The sequence below is a fragment of the Polypterus senegalus genome, chromosome 8, assembly GCF_016835505.1.
Source record: "Polypterus senegalus isolate Bchr_013 chromosome 8, ASM1683550v1, whole genome shotgun sequence".
In the NCBI taxonomy this organism is placed as follows: domain Eukaryota; kingdom Metazoa; phylum Chordata; class Cladistia; order Polypteriformes; family Polypteridae; genus Polypterus; species Polypterus senegalus.
Genome location: NC_053161.1, coordinates 148,523,301 through 148,541,235, shown reverse-complemented (window position 1 = coordinate 148,541,235; position 17,935 = coordinate 148,523,301). Strand labels below are relative to the sequence as shown.

The 17,935-nt window shown below is 40.5% G+C and overlaps 1 protein-coding gene across 1 annotated transcript in view; it reads left to right on the top strand.

The window, feature by feature from the left end:
* Positions 1–17,935, top strand: part of LOC120534371 (thyrotropin-releasing hormone-degrading ectoenzyme-like) — a 922,228-nt gene that overhangs the window by 858,801 nt on the left and 45,492 nt on the right. Inside the window, exon 16 of the mRNA XM_039761915.1 lies at positions 6–173. Within this exon, the coding sequence (XP_039617849.1) occupies positions 6–173 (168 nt within the window). The remainder of the gene's footprint in view (positions 1–5; positions 174–17,935) is intronic.

Here is a 17,935-nt window from a genome sequence, read left to right as displayed (position 1 = left end):
TCCAGAATCCCCCCAAACGTCAGGGACATTGTTTACTGCACTGGCGTTTCACTAATGGATGAGGATGTCTGGGAGTTCATATGGATGAAATTCCACTCGTCGACAGCAATTTCAGAGAAAAAAGTGCTCCTGGAGGCCCTGACCTGCAGTGATAATGCATTCCTATTGAACAGGTAACTAAAGCAGACAGGTAAAGTTTTAGTCACTAATGAACATGATAAGAATGAAGTGATGGTTATTAATAATGCACAGAAACAAGCAAGTTTCTTCTCTTTTTATTTTTGCAATTCATGAATGCTACCTGTGTCACAAATATATTTAATGACTTTTTTCAAAATACATTTTTGAATAACACTTTTTTTTAGAAAGAAAAAAAAAAAACATCCTGGAGCTCAAAAGCACAGCACTGATTTATAGTAGCAGATATGGCTGGACCAGAGCATATCATACAAGCATGAAATATATAGCTGAATACACAGTAGTATCCAGTAGGGGTTGCCACTAAGCCATAGACCCCAGACACAGTAATGCCAAACACAGTCTTTACAGTCAATAATTACACAATCCCAACACAAGTTGGATCTTTTCTCACCTTCTGCCCTAAAGGAGAGTGTTCCCCACTGCCTCCGAACTATGAATCCTTGAGGTGAGGTAGCAGGCCCATTTTAAACAAGACCCAGAACCCAGGAATACTTCAGGTAATATAGTGTATCCTATTGGAAGCAGTTCCAAGTCACCCGGGAACCAGGGAGGTTCTCCCATGACAAACCTGTCTAACGGCACACAATGATTTCAACAGACTCCAGCTCCCATGCACCCCTGCAGTTGACCAAACTGGGATGCCTCGAAAGGACCCCTTCCACCTGTTGAATGAAGGATGGGGGATGGAATTGCTCCTGGTCTCCAGGCAACAAGTCCTTCTCTCCTCCAGATGGCATCCTGTCTGTCCTCCATGGCATTATAATATTTTTGTACACTATGGATTATATATGTACATGCAGTTATGTGACCCCAACTCTTGTCTGTTTGTTGCGAGGCAGCAGCAGCCACACTGTACTATCCTGCTACCTTACACCCTAGATCTAATATATAAAGCATTGTGAAGAGGGGGCTGAATGCTACACTAAGGAGATGTGGACAGATCAGCTGCTGGCTTGCTGCTAGCTGCTACCAAGCTGCATGATCTGCATGTTGCGTTGCACATCGATCATTTAAAAGCCTGTACAGCGGCTGTCCTTTTGTCTCACTTGCTTGTCTCGCGGGACATTAAAGTGTCTCCGAGAAATTGTTTGTAAGTTGGTAAGTTGATGTGCAAGAAGTCTCGCAGGACTTCAAAGTGTCTCTCCGAGATGATCACATCTTGACCCAATATTTTTTTATATAATAGATAGATATACACATATGTGTGTGTGTTTGTTCGGTATGCAAATCCACACCTTTGGATCTGCCCATTTGTAAAGGGAAACCACACTGCACGTTTTTCCATTATGGTACATCTCTGTATACACACACACACACATATATATAATATATATATATTAAAAAAAATATATATATATATATATATATATATATATATATATATATATATATATATATATACAGTATATAATGTATATATAAGCATTTTTAGTCATATACAAGACTCCAGAGTAGGTGTAAATGACTGGTATTAAAATAAATTAAGGGAAAAAAGGAGGTCACCAATTTCAGTTAGCAACTAAACTTAAGATCCTACCATTTTCCTCCATGAAATCTTTATTGCATTAACACTTACAAAATGATTACTTTCAGGACCCTCACTAAGTAAATATTGCATACCACTCCCTTGTTGGGTCTTTTTCTTCACACTGGAATGAAGATGTGTGTCACCCATGTCTTTCTCTGTTTCATGAACTTGCCATACACTGTTCTTGTTCTTTGCCAGCCTTTTCTGCCTAGAAATATTTTGCCTACCAGTAGACCCGTCGTAATATAAACAGCTGCTCTGGTGATCTTTTATTGTCGTATAATGTATGTGAATTTCCAATCCTGATATGAAAGAATTAAGCCTGAGGTTCATGGCAAATGTCATATATCTTTGATTAAACTTTATATCTCTGTTTTAAATATCAAGCACATCCTGGATTAGGCATCTAAATTTACACCTCCAAGATTGAAAGCAAATCCTTTGTCAGCTTTCCATTTTCTTATTAAGCTCTACATCACTAGCTGATAAAATGAAGATACCATTTAGGTCACAATTCCTCATTTTTCTAGTCTTGTTTCCATGTTAAAGAGAAATAAAAAGTGCCATCCTTTAAAAATGTCATCTTTTTACATCTTAATATATACTGGCTGCCATGAAAAGCTGTGTTACTTCCAAAGTTATACTTTGAAATTAAATATTACATCAGAAAAAAAAAGAATAAACCGTTAAGCATTGAAGAAGTTCTTTTTATCATGTTTGTTAGTGTGTCTTACTGTTAAAAGCACTAGAATTTAAACCCCTAAGCCTGCCAGATCTGTCCACATCATTAATTCTCTGTGTGACCTGAGAAATTCACTTAAACTGCATGGAATCCACTGTGACAAGTGTATGGAAACAATTGTACTGCACTTCTGTAAAGTGTCTTGGAATGGTTTTCACTTGAAAAAGACACTATATAAAGGAAATGTGTTTAAACAAACTATCTCTGAATCAAGAAGGAAAAACAAAGGATTGACATGAGCATAAATACAGTATTTTCAATTGATTTTTAGTTGAAGCCAGCCTCGGACACACACAGACGGACACCTTCATCTCTAACAAAGCACACGTTTATTTACGGAGTCTTTACACAGCACACAGTGCCTCCCGCACCAATCACCCTTTCCAGTCCTTCTCCCAGTCCTTCACCACCTCCACTCCTCTCCACCAAGCTCTGTCCACTTCCTCCTGACTGCAGCTGCTTGACTGGAGTGAGGTGGCCCCTTTTACCCTGTCCCGGATGTGCTCCAGATGCCTGATGACGGACTTCTGGCAGCACTCCCCAGTGTGGCTGAAGTGCTGCCCTTGCAGCCGGAAGCTCTCCGGGCATAAGCCATCCCTGGTCTGTCAGCACTTTCTGGTGTCCCGGAAGTGCTGTCCCCCAGGGATCAAGGACTGGCCAGGTACCCAGGGAAAATAAGTGCCGCTCTCCTGGTTCCTCCTTCCTCCAGGCATCTCAGCGGGGCAGGGTTCTTGGCCATCTATCACAATATATATAACTAATAAAAGGCAAAGCCCTCACTGACTCCCTCACTCACTCACTCACTGACTGACTCACTGACTCATCACTAATTCTCCAACTTCCCTTGTAGGTAGAAGGCTGAAATTTGGCAGGCTCATTCCTTACAGCTTACTTACAAAAGTTGGGCAGGTTTCATTTTGAAATTCTACGCGTAATGGTCACAACTGGAACCTATTTTTTCGTCCAAATATTATAATAGACTTCTGCTCGATGCCCGTGGGAGGTGGAGTTACGCCTCCCACGTAATTTAGTGCCTGCCCATATAAGGCCATCCGTCAGCGGCAATCCAATAGAAACACTGCCGCTAAATATTCACGGGTGAAGGACTGTGCTTATGCAGAGGAAGATCAGATGGTCAGGGTGGTGTTTGGCACATAATTTAGCGAAACTAAGAGAGAAACATTTAAGTGCCGGGTCTTAGCTAACATTAAATACAGCCGTGGACATCGCACGAGATGGCACCAGCACAGCTGGGAACCTTCAATACATTGTGAGCTGGAGGGCTGATCGCACCCCAAATAGAGACAGACGCCCCTGGGAAAACCACAAACCCTGAAACACTGACCACCCTCACTTTGCTCCTTATCCTTGCACTATAACGCGTAATACAAGCTCAGCGGTACTCCGCCGACTTATAAGTCTTGCAGCGCCTGTCAGTTTTGGAATTGATTGTTTGCTTTTATCTCTCTGCTCCTAGCGGAACTGTCATCTCTGACTTGTCATGGAGCACATTTAAGCTCACGTGTTTGCGGTGTCTGAATAAAAATCCTTCTTTTTTTCTATGACCTTCTGTGTCTCTGTGCAAATCTGTGACCCAAGCGTGACAAGTGGTACCAGAAGTGGTTGCACAGATGGATGCCGCCGAAGACTTATTTCAGAGATCTAAAACTTATGCACTTAAAGACTGGAAACTAAACATGGATGACCCAATCCATGCGCAAATTCAAGATTTGATACATAAAGTGCACTGCTGGTTTGAAGGAGACGTGATGGAAACAGTTGTCGTGAATATATTACTGGCCGGCATACCTGAAGTTCTTCGAGATGAATTTCTACGCCATGATATTAAATCATTAACGATTATATCCAGACGATTAGAGGGTTCACAGTCCGATTGGAGAAACAGCAGTGGATTTCGTGCTGCTTCGCAACCTGTGAACGAACGTCCAGAACATTCTTGTCGCTTCGATCGACAAGCTGCAGGACCTGAAAATCTAATGGGGTCAGGTAGGACCCCGGGAAATCCAGTCGTAGATGGGACGCCTGTTTCTGGGGAGACAGCGGCAACAGCGGGTCGACGAGACCGTGGACACTACAGAGCACGTCGACGTGGACGTCGCAGAGGATATTTCGGAAACGGAGCAGACCGTAGATGTTTCCGATGTGATCAGCTCGGCCATTTGGCAAGAGAATGTCGCTTGTCTCCAGCTCATTCAATAGAGATTGGACTGGCCGAGATTTGTTGCTCAACTATTACATATCCGGATGGAAAAGATGGCTTGTTGATCCCGGTGAAATTGGGGACAGAGAAATCTCAGCATTGTTAGACTCGGGAAGTGACCTTTGTATTGTGAGACGAGACTGTCTTAATGAACAATGCCTTAGAGACTGTGAGACTGTAAAAATACGCTGTGTACATGGTGATGTTAAAGATTATCAGACTTTACTTCTTCCTTTAACTTATAGGGGTCGCCACTTTAAGGTTTGGTCTGCCGTTTCGGACTCGTGCCCTTGGCCATTACTCATAGGACGGATAAATGCCCTTTTTCTGAAACTGATTAATAAATATAAGGGACCAGTAGTCCAGTCCACTAATGAACTTAGTGGGGGGGGAGAAGAAGAAGAAAACCAAGACGAAGAACTGGTAGCGGCCGGGGAAAATCTAGAGCCCAACTTAGATATTGAACCCGATCTCTCCAGCGAGACGGAGGAGGTCACCCCCGACAATCTTCCTGAATGGGCAGGTCCTTCTACATCTTCCCAGATTGCAAATGCCTCCGAACACAAACCGAGCGTTAACGAACAATCAGATTTTGTGCGTTTGCAGCATACTGATAGCTCATTAGAATATGCATTTAAACAGGCTCGCCCTGCTAATGACTCTTATTACCAAGAGCGTAATTCCGGGGGTGTGAAAACACCACACTTTATAGAAAAGGACGGTTGCCTTTTCAGAGTGATCTCAGATCATTTGGAGGGGGAATTTATTGAGTAACTGGTGGTACCTGAAACACATAGGGAAACTGTTTTGCATCTTCATCATCAACTTCATGTCCAGACTGCCAGATCGTCTCTGCTTATAAGCCTCCTCGGGCTCCCCTTTGTCCTATGCCCATATTGGAAGTTCCCTTTCAGCGTGTGGGATTAAATATTGTGGGACCATTACCTAAGACTAAGGATGGGTACCAATATTTGCTGGTGTTGGTTGATTATGCGACACGATATCCAGAAATGATTGCGCTGAAAAAGGCCAACTCTTCGGCTGTAGCCAAAGCACTATGTGAAACTTTTACTCGTATTGGTATCCCTAGAGAAATCTTAACTGATCAGGGCACACCTTTCACTTCTCGCGTGATGAAACAATTGTGTGACAGCTTTGCTATTAAGAAATTGAGTACTACTGTTTACCATCCTCAAACGAATGGTTTAACCGAGCGATTTAACAAAACATTGAAACAGATGATCAGGCGAGTTGCTCATAATGATCCCACAACATGGAACACTGTCCTACCTTTTGTTTTGTACGCGGTGCGAGAATCACCACAGGCATCCACTGGCTTGAGTCCCTTCGAGTTGTTATTCGGCAGGCGGCCGCGAGGCATCCTGGATGTGGTACGTGAGGAATGGATAGGGAACGAGAGAGCAGCTAAAGGTCCAAGCTTTGCAGATCGACTAATTTCGTTGCAAGACAGAATTTCTATGCTTTCCTCTATTGCTGTGGAACACCAACAACGAGAACAGGAAACTCAGAAGCGTCTTTACGATAGGCGCAGCAAGCTCCGTGAGTTCAAACCTGGCGATCGTGTTTTGGTACTGGTTCCCTCGGATCCACACAAATTCTTAGCTAAATGGCAGGGCCCGCCATTATTGAGGAGCGTATGAGTCCGTAAATTACAAGGTTAGAATACCGGGGCGCAAACCATTCCAGATTTTACACATTAACCTCTTGAAGGAATGGCACGACCGACAAGAGGTTAACACTTCCTTGGCTGCTGTTTCTCAGACTGATGTTACCATTGGTAACGATCTTACTGACACGCAAAAGACAGAACTGTTATCTTTGATAGAACGGAACACTGATGTCTTTTCAGATTTACCAGGCAAGACTAACATTACAAAACATAAAATTACCACAGAACCTGATGTTCGCGTACAGATGCGGCCGTTCGGATACCGGAAGCGCGGCGAAATATTGTGCGTGAAGAGGTAAAAAAGATGCTGACACTGGGTGTAATTCGTGAAAGTAAAAGTGACTGGTGCAGCCCAGTCGTATTAGTCCCAAAGCAAGACGGTTCGGTTCGGTTCTGTATCGATTTCAGACGCTTGAATAAGGTCTCTAAATTGATGCTTATCCCATGCCCCGTGTCGATGAACTGTTGGAAAAACTGGGTCAGGCGAGCTATATCTCCACGCTAGATCTCACGAAAGGCTATTGGCAGGTGCCTTTAGAGGCTAGCAGTTGTGAGAAAACGGCATTTGCGACTCTGACGGACTCTATGAATTTACAAGACTCCCGTTTGGTCTTCACGGGGCACCTCTAACTTTTCAGTGTATGATGGATCAGATCCTACGTCCTCACTCTGAATATGCTGGGGCATACCTTGACGATGTCGTGATTTTTAGCAATGATTGGAAAACACACTTAGAGCGGCTTCAAGCCGTTCTTGAAAGCTTGAGACAGGCTGGCCTTACTGCTAACCCTAAGAAATGTAAACTAGGCATGTCCGAGACTCATTACTTAGGCTATTCTATGGGCAAGGGTTTACTTAGGCCACAATTAAGGAAAATAGAAGAAATGCTTGCTTATCCGAGACCTGGACACAGAAACAAGTACGCGCCTTTCTGGGACTCGCTGGTTACTACAGAAAATTCATTCCAAATTTTGCACATAGAGCTGCTCCTCTTACAGAACTTACTAGAGGCAGAAAAACAACCTATCTTGTGGACAGAAAATTGCGAACGTTCTTTCAACGATTTAAAAAAAGCATTGTCTTCTTACCCGGTTCTAAGGAACCCGGATTTCACAAAAGATTTTATCTTGCAAACAGACGCAAGTGCATTTGGTGTGGCGCAGTCCTGTCACAAATTTTTGATGGAGAAGAACATCCAATCACATATTTGAGTAGGAAATTACTTCCTAGGGAACGTAATTATTCTACAATTGAGAAAGAATGCTTGGCAATTAGGTGGGCTGTGGAAGCGCTTCGCTATTACTTGTGGGGACGAAACTTCACTTTGGTAACTGATCATGCTCCACTCAGTGGTTGTACCGACAGAAAGATACAAACTCTCTCTAATGAGATGGTTTCTGGGTTTACAACCTTACAGTTTCACAGTAAAGCACCGACCAGGTTCTGAACACGTCAACGCAGGCGTGTTATCACGATTAAATGAACCTAGTACAGAGAGTCGCTTGATTCACAGGAATGTGAATAAAGCTGAGGGGGAGGGTGTGAGCTGGAGGGCTGATCGCACCCCAAATAGAGACAGACGCCCCTGGGAAAACCACAAACCCTGAAACACTGACCACCCTCACTTTGCTCCTTATCCTTGCACAATAACGCGTAATACAAGCCTCAGCGGTACTCCGCCGACTTATAAGCCTTGCAGCCTGTCAGTTTTGGAATTGATTGTTTGCTTTTATCTCTCTCTGCTCCTAGCGGAACTGTCATCTCTGACTTGTCATGGAGCACGTTTAAGCTCATGTGTTTGCGGTGTCTGAATAAAAATCCTTCTTTTTTTCTACGACCTTCTGTGTCTCTGTGCAAATCTGTGACCCAAGCGTGACAGCATGTACACCGAGCGGCTCACGTGAACTGAAGCAGTGCACAGACAAAAAACGGCAGTTCCAAAGAGTGCTGAACAAAAACCGAATTACACAATTGAGAAGGCAGCAAAAAATATGAAGCGTGTGATACATACAAACATATTCATAAATCCAGCTACTGCGGAAACAAAGCACACGGTGGAAAAAGTCAATGTCCCGCTAAAGAAAGACAGTGTAAAAAAAACCCATGTGTCACGTCTCAGATAAAGAGGAAGACGAGCTGTTTATTGATGCAGTAAGAAACGAATGAATAAAACCTGTTATCTTAACAACGATTGACAAACACGGAATGTAACTTGAACACAACACATCCTACAAATACGAACCTGATTGAAAGAAATAATGATAATCAAATCCTTGATGACAGCAACACTCATAACACTCACAAAACAATTACTATATATTGACAATCATGTTACGTCATTTTTAAAATCTTCCCTTTTCTTTTTAATAACTTCTTTAACACACTACTTCTCCCAATGCAATGGTAGAGGCATCGCCTCTAGTGCCGACGTCCGAGGTTCGATTCAAGAGGGGATGCACTGAGTATGTGCGCTTCCCGATTCATTTTACCCTTGCATCCCCTTGGTTTGAGACGTATGAAAAAATATGCGGTTAACGCAGAAAGACAGATCACCAATTGAAGCTTTATGAATAATGGATACTTTATTCGCCATCAATGATTGTTTTGGTAAAGCCATACTCAGTGTATTCATTAGATGAACGGTAAAAAAGTAAGAGCGAGGGGAGGGTGACTTATTGAGGCACGCAGGCAAAACCACAATAGCACGCGGGCTCAATGTAGTGTACTGTAGTGCGTGTCAACTCGATCTGAATTGCGCGATCACATTCGAAAAAATATATCTTTTCAAGTTCTATTTAGTCCATATGTGTCAAACTCAAGGCCCGCGGGCCACATCCGCCCCGTGTAATTATATCCGCCCGAGATCATTTTATATATTATTGTAATTAATGGCCCGGGGATATGAAGCGCTGGTAACACAATAAACTACAGATCCCATAATGTAGCGCTTCAGCTTCCTTGCCGAACACTTACCGCGTTAATCAAGTCTAGCTTATGATGCTGCAAGTTATTGCGAACCTAGCCCACACAATGCCGAAGAGAAAAGGTGATTCTGAACAAAGAGCCTTTAAAAACGGATGGGAGGCTGAGTATATGTTTACTGACATTGCCGGTAAACCCGTGTGTCTCATTTGTGGAGCTAATGTGGCTGTCATTACAGAATTTAATCTAAGACATCACTATGAGACAAAACATCAAGATAACCTGAAAGACCTAAATGCAGTGCAGAAGATACAGAAAGCAGAAGAGTTATAGAAGAATCTGACACTTCAGCAGACGTTTTTACGTTTTTGAAAGTGATTTCAAGTGAAGCTGCTTTTATGGGAGACACAAATGCACCAGTGTAACTTGCCCCACTTTCCCTGTTGCCAAGTAATGTTGAACCAAGTCAGCACAACAGTGTTCCCAAATACGCATTTTGCTGATAAACTGAGAGCACTGCGCACTGAGTTCGCACGGCGCTTTGGTGACTTTGAAGAACAAAAAAAGAATTTTGAGTTGTTTCGCAATCCATTTGCCGTCGATGTGGAAACTGCACCTGTGCAGATTCAAATGGAGGTGATTGAGCTGCAGTGTAATGGCACACTGAAGGCAAAGTACGATACTGCAGGGCCCGCACAGTTTATTCACTCCATTACCGCAGAAATGCTCCAGCTCCGTCTACATGCGGCTCGAACCTTGTGCATGTTTGGTAGCACATATCTGTGTGAGAAGCTCTTCTCAGTCATGAAGACTAACAAAACAGCACACAGGAGTCGCCTCACTGATGAGCACCTGCAATCCATCCTGAGAATCTCCACAACACAGAACCTCACACCAGAGAGAAACGAACTTGTGGCCAAAAAATGATGCCAGGCGTCCAAATCTGATAAAATGACATAAGAGCAAAGACAACTGAATGATTTGATTTGTTATTGCTGAAAAGAACACATTTTATATATATTTCCAGGTTTTGTTATGCACCGTGTTCATATTTGAATTTGTATAATTTTGACAAGATATATTTTTATGGAGAGCAAAATCTTTTGGGATATTTAAAATTGAAGTTTATTTTTTATATAAAATTACATAAGAGTAAAGAAATTTGAATGTTTATTTTTTAACGTTTACTTTATTTCTAACTTGTATAATTTAGACAGGATATATTTTTATGGAGAGCAAAATAATATGTTATTTAAGGTTTGAGTTGATTTATTCCAGAATAATATTCCTGTCTGTTTTTATTCATATTTATGTTCAAAAAAGTAAAGTTTTAAAAGTTTTTAAGTTTTAAAAGTTTAGTTTTAGTGTGTTCAATAAAAGTTTATCCTGTTCGGCCTGCGACCTAAAGTGTGTTTTAGATTTTGACCCCCTGTGCAATTGAGTTTGACACCCCTGATTTAGTCGACACAAATATCTTTGGTTGGAATGTAAGTCGAATTTACTCTTTGCATTTGTATGATGAAGAAAAATTTATGCAATGATGCCTACATTTAACTTACATTCCTACCAAAAATATTTCTGTCGACTAAATAAAAATTCCTTCTATTTAAAATTTAAATAGAACTTGAACAGATACGATAGTTCATAATATCCACGCACACTTGCACGTAAGAGCGGGAGTCATCCGTTTTAACAAGCAGCGTATTGCGCTGATACAAAATAGCCTGCCCATTTAATTATTTAGGAATGGATAAATAAATTAAGATTTTGTACAAATAATGTTTTTCATTTTTCTTGCTTGATGGATTCTGCCATCCCCAGCAACAGTTGCTCCCACCCCAAAGAGTGTATTTATATATATATATATATATATTATATATATGTGTGTGTGTGTGTGTATGTATATCTGTAGATATGTATGTATATGTATATATATGTTTATATATGTGTGTGTGTATGTATATATATATATATATATATATATATATATATATGTATTTGTGTGTATATATGTGATATGTATGTATGTGTGTGTGTGTGTGCATATATATGTGTATATGTGTCTATGTATTTATGTATGGATATGTATATATATATGTTTATATGTGTGTTTGTATATATATATATATATATATATATATATATATATATATGTATATATATATGACAGCAACACTCATCACTTACAACAGTGACAAAACAATTACATTGACAATCATGTTATGTTATTTTCAAAATGTTTGCTTTTCTTTTTCATTACCTTTAACACACTACTTGGTATTTTGCTAGTATATATATATATAGTGGACACTAGGGGTCGCTGTTGCCCCGTTAAACCCGTCAGACAGATGTCCCAGACACACATGTAAAAATACCAAGAAGATTTTATTAATAATTCTTCAATAAAGTGCCCAAAGCACTGCCCTCTCCACAATACTTCCACTCAATACAATAAACAATAATCACTTCTAATAATCCACAATCCTCCACTCCACTCCCAGCAGCTCCGTTCTCTACCACCCAACTCTGGCTTGGTCTGCTGGGGTTTTACATAGTCCTTTTATACTCCGTGACCTGGAAGTATTTCTTCTCCGGGTCACCATCACATTTTCCTTTATCAAGCGTCCTGGAAGTACTGCGGGCTGCTGTCTTCGTGACCCCGAAGCACTTCCAGGTTGACGTCCTCATAATATCCCCTTCTTGATGAGCTCCCCCTGGCGGCACCCATGCCACCCAACAGGGTTGAGAATACAGACTCCATGTCCCATGCTGCCCTGCGGGAATCTGAGGAGCCATTTCAATCCAGGGGAGCTGCCATCTAGTGTTCCAGGGGATTTAGTGTCCTGAAAAAACTGTTTTCTTCTTTGGAGGGTTGTCCCGACCGGACTGAAATTCCGCCCGTTCACCACAATATATATATAGTGCATTTCAAACAGTGCATTAAACATATTTACACATTTATTATTAGTAACATAACTTAACATATAGTAGCATAACATAACAAATTTATTAATAGTAACATAACATAACATAACATTCTCAGACATGCTTAATCCACATTTGGGTCATTGGGCTATCATCAAAGAATGCAAGGCAGGAAGCTGTCCTGAAGGGGAGACCACTCCAGGAAAACCCATATTCAGTAGGTACATGTTCATGTTTTATTGCTGTACATTTATACTGAAACCTCTTAACTACAGACAGGTGATCTCCATTGAAATGCGAATATAACTTCTAAAACCAATTGGCTACACTAGTGATAATTTATTGGTGTCATATTAATAATAATTCTTTACATTTTTATAGCTCTTTTCTCATTACTCAAAGCACTTTTCATAGTGAATGGGGAGCCACTTCAACCACCACTATTGTGTACCACCCACATGGATAATGCAACGTCATTTTTTGCACCAAAATGCTCATCACACTTTAACTGTTAGGTGGTGAAGTGGTGAGAGAGATAGCCAATTAGAGATAGGAGATTATTAGGGGGCAAAAAATGACTAGGCCATGATGGGCAATTTAGCCTGGACATCAGGATACACCCTACTCTTTTTACGAAGGATGCCCAGGGATATTTTATGACAACAGAGATTCAGGACCTTGGTTTTACATGTCATCCAAATGACAGCACCATTTTTATAGCACTGTGTCCCCAGCACTACACTGGGGCATTGGGATCCATACACAGACCACAGGGTGAGTGCCCCCTACTTGCCTCACCAACACCTCTTCCCGCAGCAACCCAAGCTTTTCCTAGATGGTCTCCCATCCATGTACTGGCCAAGCCCAAACATGCAGATGACCTTTTTGGAAGTGAATGTGGAAAGTGAAGACTGAAAAAGTGAAAGTATTAGATTAAAATATTAAATTGTACATTATTTTACATTTGTTATTAATTAGGGTCACTATTCAGAGTTGTGTTTTCACTTTGACATTAAAGAGTCTTTTTTGTTTTGATCAGAGTTTTAAAAAAGCCAAATTAAATCTACTGTGATTCAATGCTGTTTTATGAATTCAATGTGAAAACCGTAGGTGATCCAGCTTCTTCATTTAGTGAAAGACACCAGGATGCCTCAGTGGCACAACTCGATTTGGAAGATTGCTTCACACTCCTGGTACTTGCTTTCTATTTTATGTTACCCTTTATTTACTACCATGTCATCTTTTTATTATTTATGTCAAAAGAGCAACTTTGCTTTGTTGTGATTGTACAATCACCTGAGGTCAAGAAGGTAGTAAAGGTAAAGGGGAGCTCTGACTGGTCAAGAACACTAAATTCAACCCAGAAACCAAAATGACAGAGATTAAGCAGGAGTTGTGAAGTCTTTACAAGCAGGGATTCAAATCCAAAACAAGACCTAAAAGGCAAAAGAAACTGCTCAGGAATGAGGTATTTTGTGCTGATTAAACTTTTCATACAACTGAGTACACAGTAACGTATGAATAAAAAAAAAGGAATGCACCCATATTTTTACTTGAATTGCATCTCTGTCAGTCAGTCGTTTTCAAGCCTGCTTTGTCTTGAGCAGGATCGCAGGGGTCTGCTGAAGTCTGTCCTAGTCAACGTTGGGCGCAAGGCAGAAATAAACCCTGGACAGGGTGCCAGTCCGTTGCAGGGCAAACACACACACACACCAAACACATACAACTTTAGTATCACCAGTCCACCTAACCTTCATTTCTTTGGACTTTGGGAAGAAACTGGAGCAAACAGAGGAAACATACACAGACATGGGGAGAACATGCAAACTCTACACAGGGAGGACCTGGGACATGAACCCTGGTCTCCTTATTGTGAGGCAGCAGCACAACCACTGTGCTCCCCTGTAAGTATTTGCTGTAGTAATAATGGCTAGTTGCAGTGTAAGAATGATAACTACAGTTTAATAACACTGTAATAAGAGTGATTTAATATAAACAATTTCCCAAAATTCAAAGTCCATGCAATCACCATATGTCAAAATTCTGTAGCAGTTGCTGTAGTGTGCCTGATTCTGTAAAATAGTACATTTTATCAATTTGTTGAGAAGAAGTAGAGCTTCAATTTCTTTTTTTTTTCCTTTTTTTGCCAGATACATTGAGGAAGTGCTATCATATTGTTACGTGCCGCACAGTAATTTACTCCTGACATTTCGCTCTCAGGGTGTTTTCTGTGCCTGGAGTCACCTTGAGTCTTCAGATCATTTATAAACTGTAATAGGGCTTGTCATTTCCAGCAGAGGGATATCTGAGGATTGGGTGTCTTTCTTATGTTACAAATATTTTTTAAAATTTGACATCCTGCAGTCTGCAAAAAAAGAACTTGAGATCATAGGTGGAGTCCTTAGTAACCTGTGTGAAACTTCACCTGCTAGAGCTCGAGATGGAGAAATCTACAAGGATATTTGTCCAGTTTGTCCATAAAAAGGTGTTTTACAAAGAGAAAGGCTACACAAAAAATTAGCTTCAAATGCTCTGCCATTAAGTAAATGTAATAAATAATGACCGTCCAACCCACTTACGTTAAGAAGCAGGATTGAATATTTATTTCTATATATCCATCCATTATCCAACCTGCTATATCCTAACTACAGGGTCACGGGGGGTCTGCTGGAGCCAGTCCCAGCCAACACAGGGTGCAAGGCAGGAAACAAACCCCGGGCAGGGCGCCAGCCCACCGCAGGGCACACACACCAAGCACACACTAGAGACAATTTAGAATCGCCAATGCACCTTACCTGCATGTCTTTGGACTGTGGGAGGAAACCGGAGTACCCGGAGGAAACCCACACAGACACGGGGAGAACATGCAAACTCCACGCAGGGTCTCCTAACTGCGAGGCAGCAGCGCTACCCACTGCACCACCGTGCCGCACATTTATATATATATAAATATTTGTTAACATATACTGTAGATATAGTGGACTCTGGTGTTCTCAAGAGACAGAGTAACAATCAAAGAGTAACAAAAAGCAACAAAAAAAGAAAGTGCAGGATAAAAGGTGGGTAAAAATAACAAAATGATTATACTATCTGGGCCTTACTGAACAAAGAAGATCCCTGACTGCTCTTTTCTATGTAATGTGTAGGAAGGAATCTCCTCAGATATCAAGGTCTATCAATGCAGGTGAATAATGTCAAATGATCAGCTCCTTCTGTAATCCCCCAGGCAAGAGGAAGCATGTAATCTTTTAAATACAAAACGCTATCCTAAACCAAGTTCCACTCCTTCTTGCTTACCAATATTTCCCTAGTTCGTGTTACCATTGTAGTGAACATCTTAAGTTATTTTGACCCTTATTCTAGATAGATAAAAACACATATACTTACATAACCCATCCATATAATTTCATTATTAGACTAAACCTTAAGCAAGTACCTCCTTGTTCAAGATATGTGCTTGGTACAATACAAAATCTAGATAAATGTAGCACCTTCAAATGTTAGCATGCTTTTCAAAATTGGTTGTAGCATATGTCAGCATCCAGAGCCATTCGATGGTGTTTTTGCATGTGCCCCCTGTTGACGCTCAGTGTAGTTCTGCCAGGAGCTTCTCTTTTTTTTAGGTTAGTGCAAGGACCTGTTAGAATTCTGAGCCATGTGCTCTCCCACCATATTGTTTGTTTTCCTGTCGCTCCCGGTGAATCAGTGGTGCGCTTATTAATATTGTCATTTCTTATTTTTACATGGCAGGTAGTTATGATGTTTGTAAGTCACCTTACAAATAAGGCATCTGCTAAATAATAATAATAACAATAATAATGAAATTGTCTTGAATGTTTTGTTCTCCATGACATTTCCTTTCAACTCAATGAATGTCCAGAACTCTGTGCAGTCAATATAATTTAAAATGCAAGCCATGTGTAAGAAAATCTTTTAAATGTCACTGCAATGAAGACTTCTGATTTAATCTTCAAAAATAATTATTCAACCATTTATTGTATGTTTCTTTTTATGACCAGTTTCTATGCAGATGATAAAAGAGGTGACTTAGACAGCACAGTATAGTATCCATCTTAGGTGCCTGCTTGTCATATTGGTTAAACAGACAGGCAGCTCTAAATCATCTATTCATCCATTTTCTGGGCCGACTTTTTCCATTTCATGGTCTAATGGCTGCAGGTGCAATCCTGAATGAAATGCCAGTCTATCACAAGGTAGGCTTACACATATACCTACACTCACCATGTATACAGAGTCCATTTTACAGTCAGCAATGAACCTAACCTGACAGTTGCTGTGAATACCCAGGTAATTACGGGTGTTCATAATGCTTTCTTCAGGGCAAAATAATAGTTAGGAGATGGAATTAAACAAAAGGATGAGGCAAGTAATCTTACAAAGGTCAGAGCCAATTTAACTATGCACCAAAACCAAAACACAAACTTGAAATCACTGTCAAAGATAATTTTGTAATCCTCACCGACAACTTAACCTAGAAGATTTGTTGTTAGAATATTTGTTTTGAGAGTTGCACCCACCATTGAGATAATCAGGACACGCACACAGGACACTGTCATCTAAGATGACCTAAGATGGCACACACCAGCAATTGTCATGATCTAATTTGAATGTGTTTCATGTGGGACAATGTTATTACATATTATTGTCATCTGTTTGGCTATCATATACATGTCCATGCTGTTTATCATTGCCGCAATGAACACATATTCATGTGTTATGCCTTCACTCCACATTTAAAACATGCCAGGACTGAGGCTACAGCATCTAAGCTTTGGAATGTTTTAAAACTATTTTGTAATACTAGGGTATTGTACTTTGTTAGCCATTATGGATGTAGTGACAGGTCAACCAAAATGACACATTTTATTGTCTAACTAAAAAGATTACAATATGCAAGCTTTCGAGGCAACTCAGGCCCCTTCTTCAGACAAGATGTAATCAACTCTTTTGCAAACGTTTACTTATGTATTTTGAACTTCCATTGAACCTTTTGAATGGAAGTGGCAAGTGCATTTTTAACTGTCCCATGTTAGTTTTGGTAGCAGTTTCTGTTTGATGTTAATGCTTTTTCCCCATGTCTCTTTTTGGTTTACCCAATTATTTGCTGATTCAAACCAATGGAGCATTAGAATGATTGTGACAACAACAAGACATTCAGCCCATTTACCTTGATTGTCCAAAATAACATCATGTTAAGATCTGAAGGGTCTTAAAAGTACTACTCAGAACCACACAACTTGACAGTTCATTCCATGTGTCTATGATTCTTTATGTGAAGAAAAACACCCTAATGTTTATGAGATAGTTACCCTTAGCAAGTTTCAAACTGTGTCCCCCTGTGTATTTGTTGAAAATAGTTCCCAACCATCTCCCCATTTTCTGTTTTAAACTGTGTTTTTAGGACAACCCTGTACTTTTTGCCTTCTTTAGGCACAACACCAGCAAATAAAACGGCAACAACCATTCAAAAATGCAGGGTGGCACAGAGAAACAGGAAATTTTCAATTGATGTTCAATGCACGAATAAATATGTTTCAACATACATTTCATGATGAAATATATTGTACAGAATATGCAATTAATGATGGTAATCAATATTCAATAATCATTTTATGTTTTGAAGAAAACATCATGAAAGTGTTGTCCCTTTCTCTGTACACATTCTGACAGCCTGTTGTGGAAATT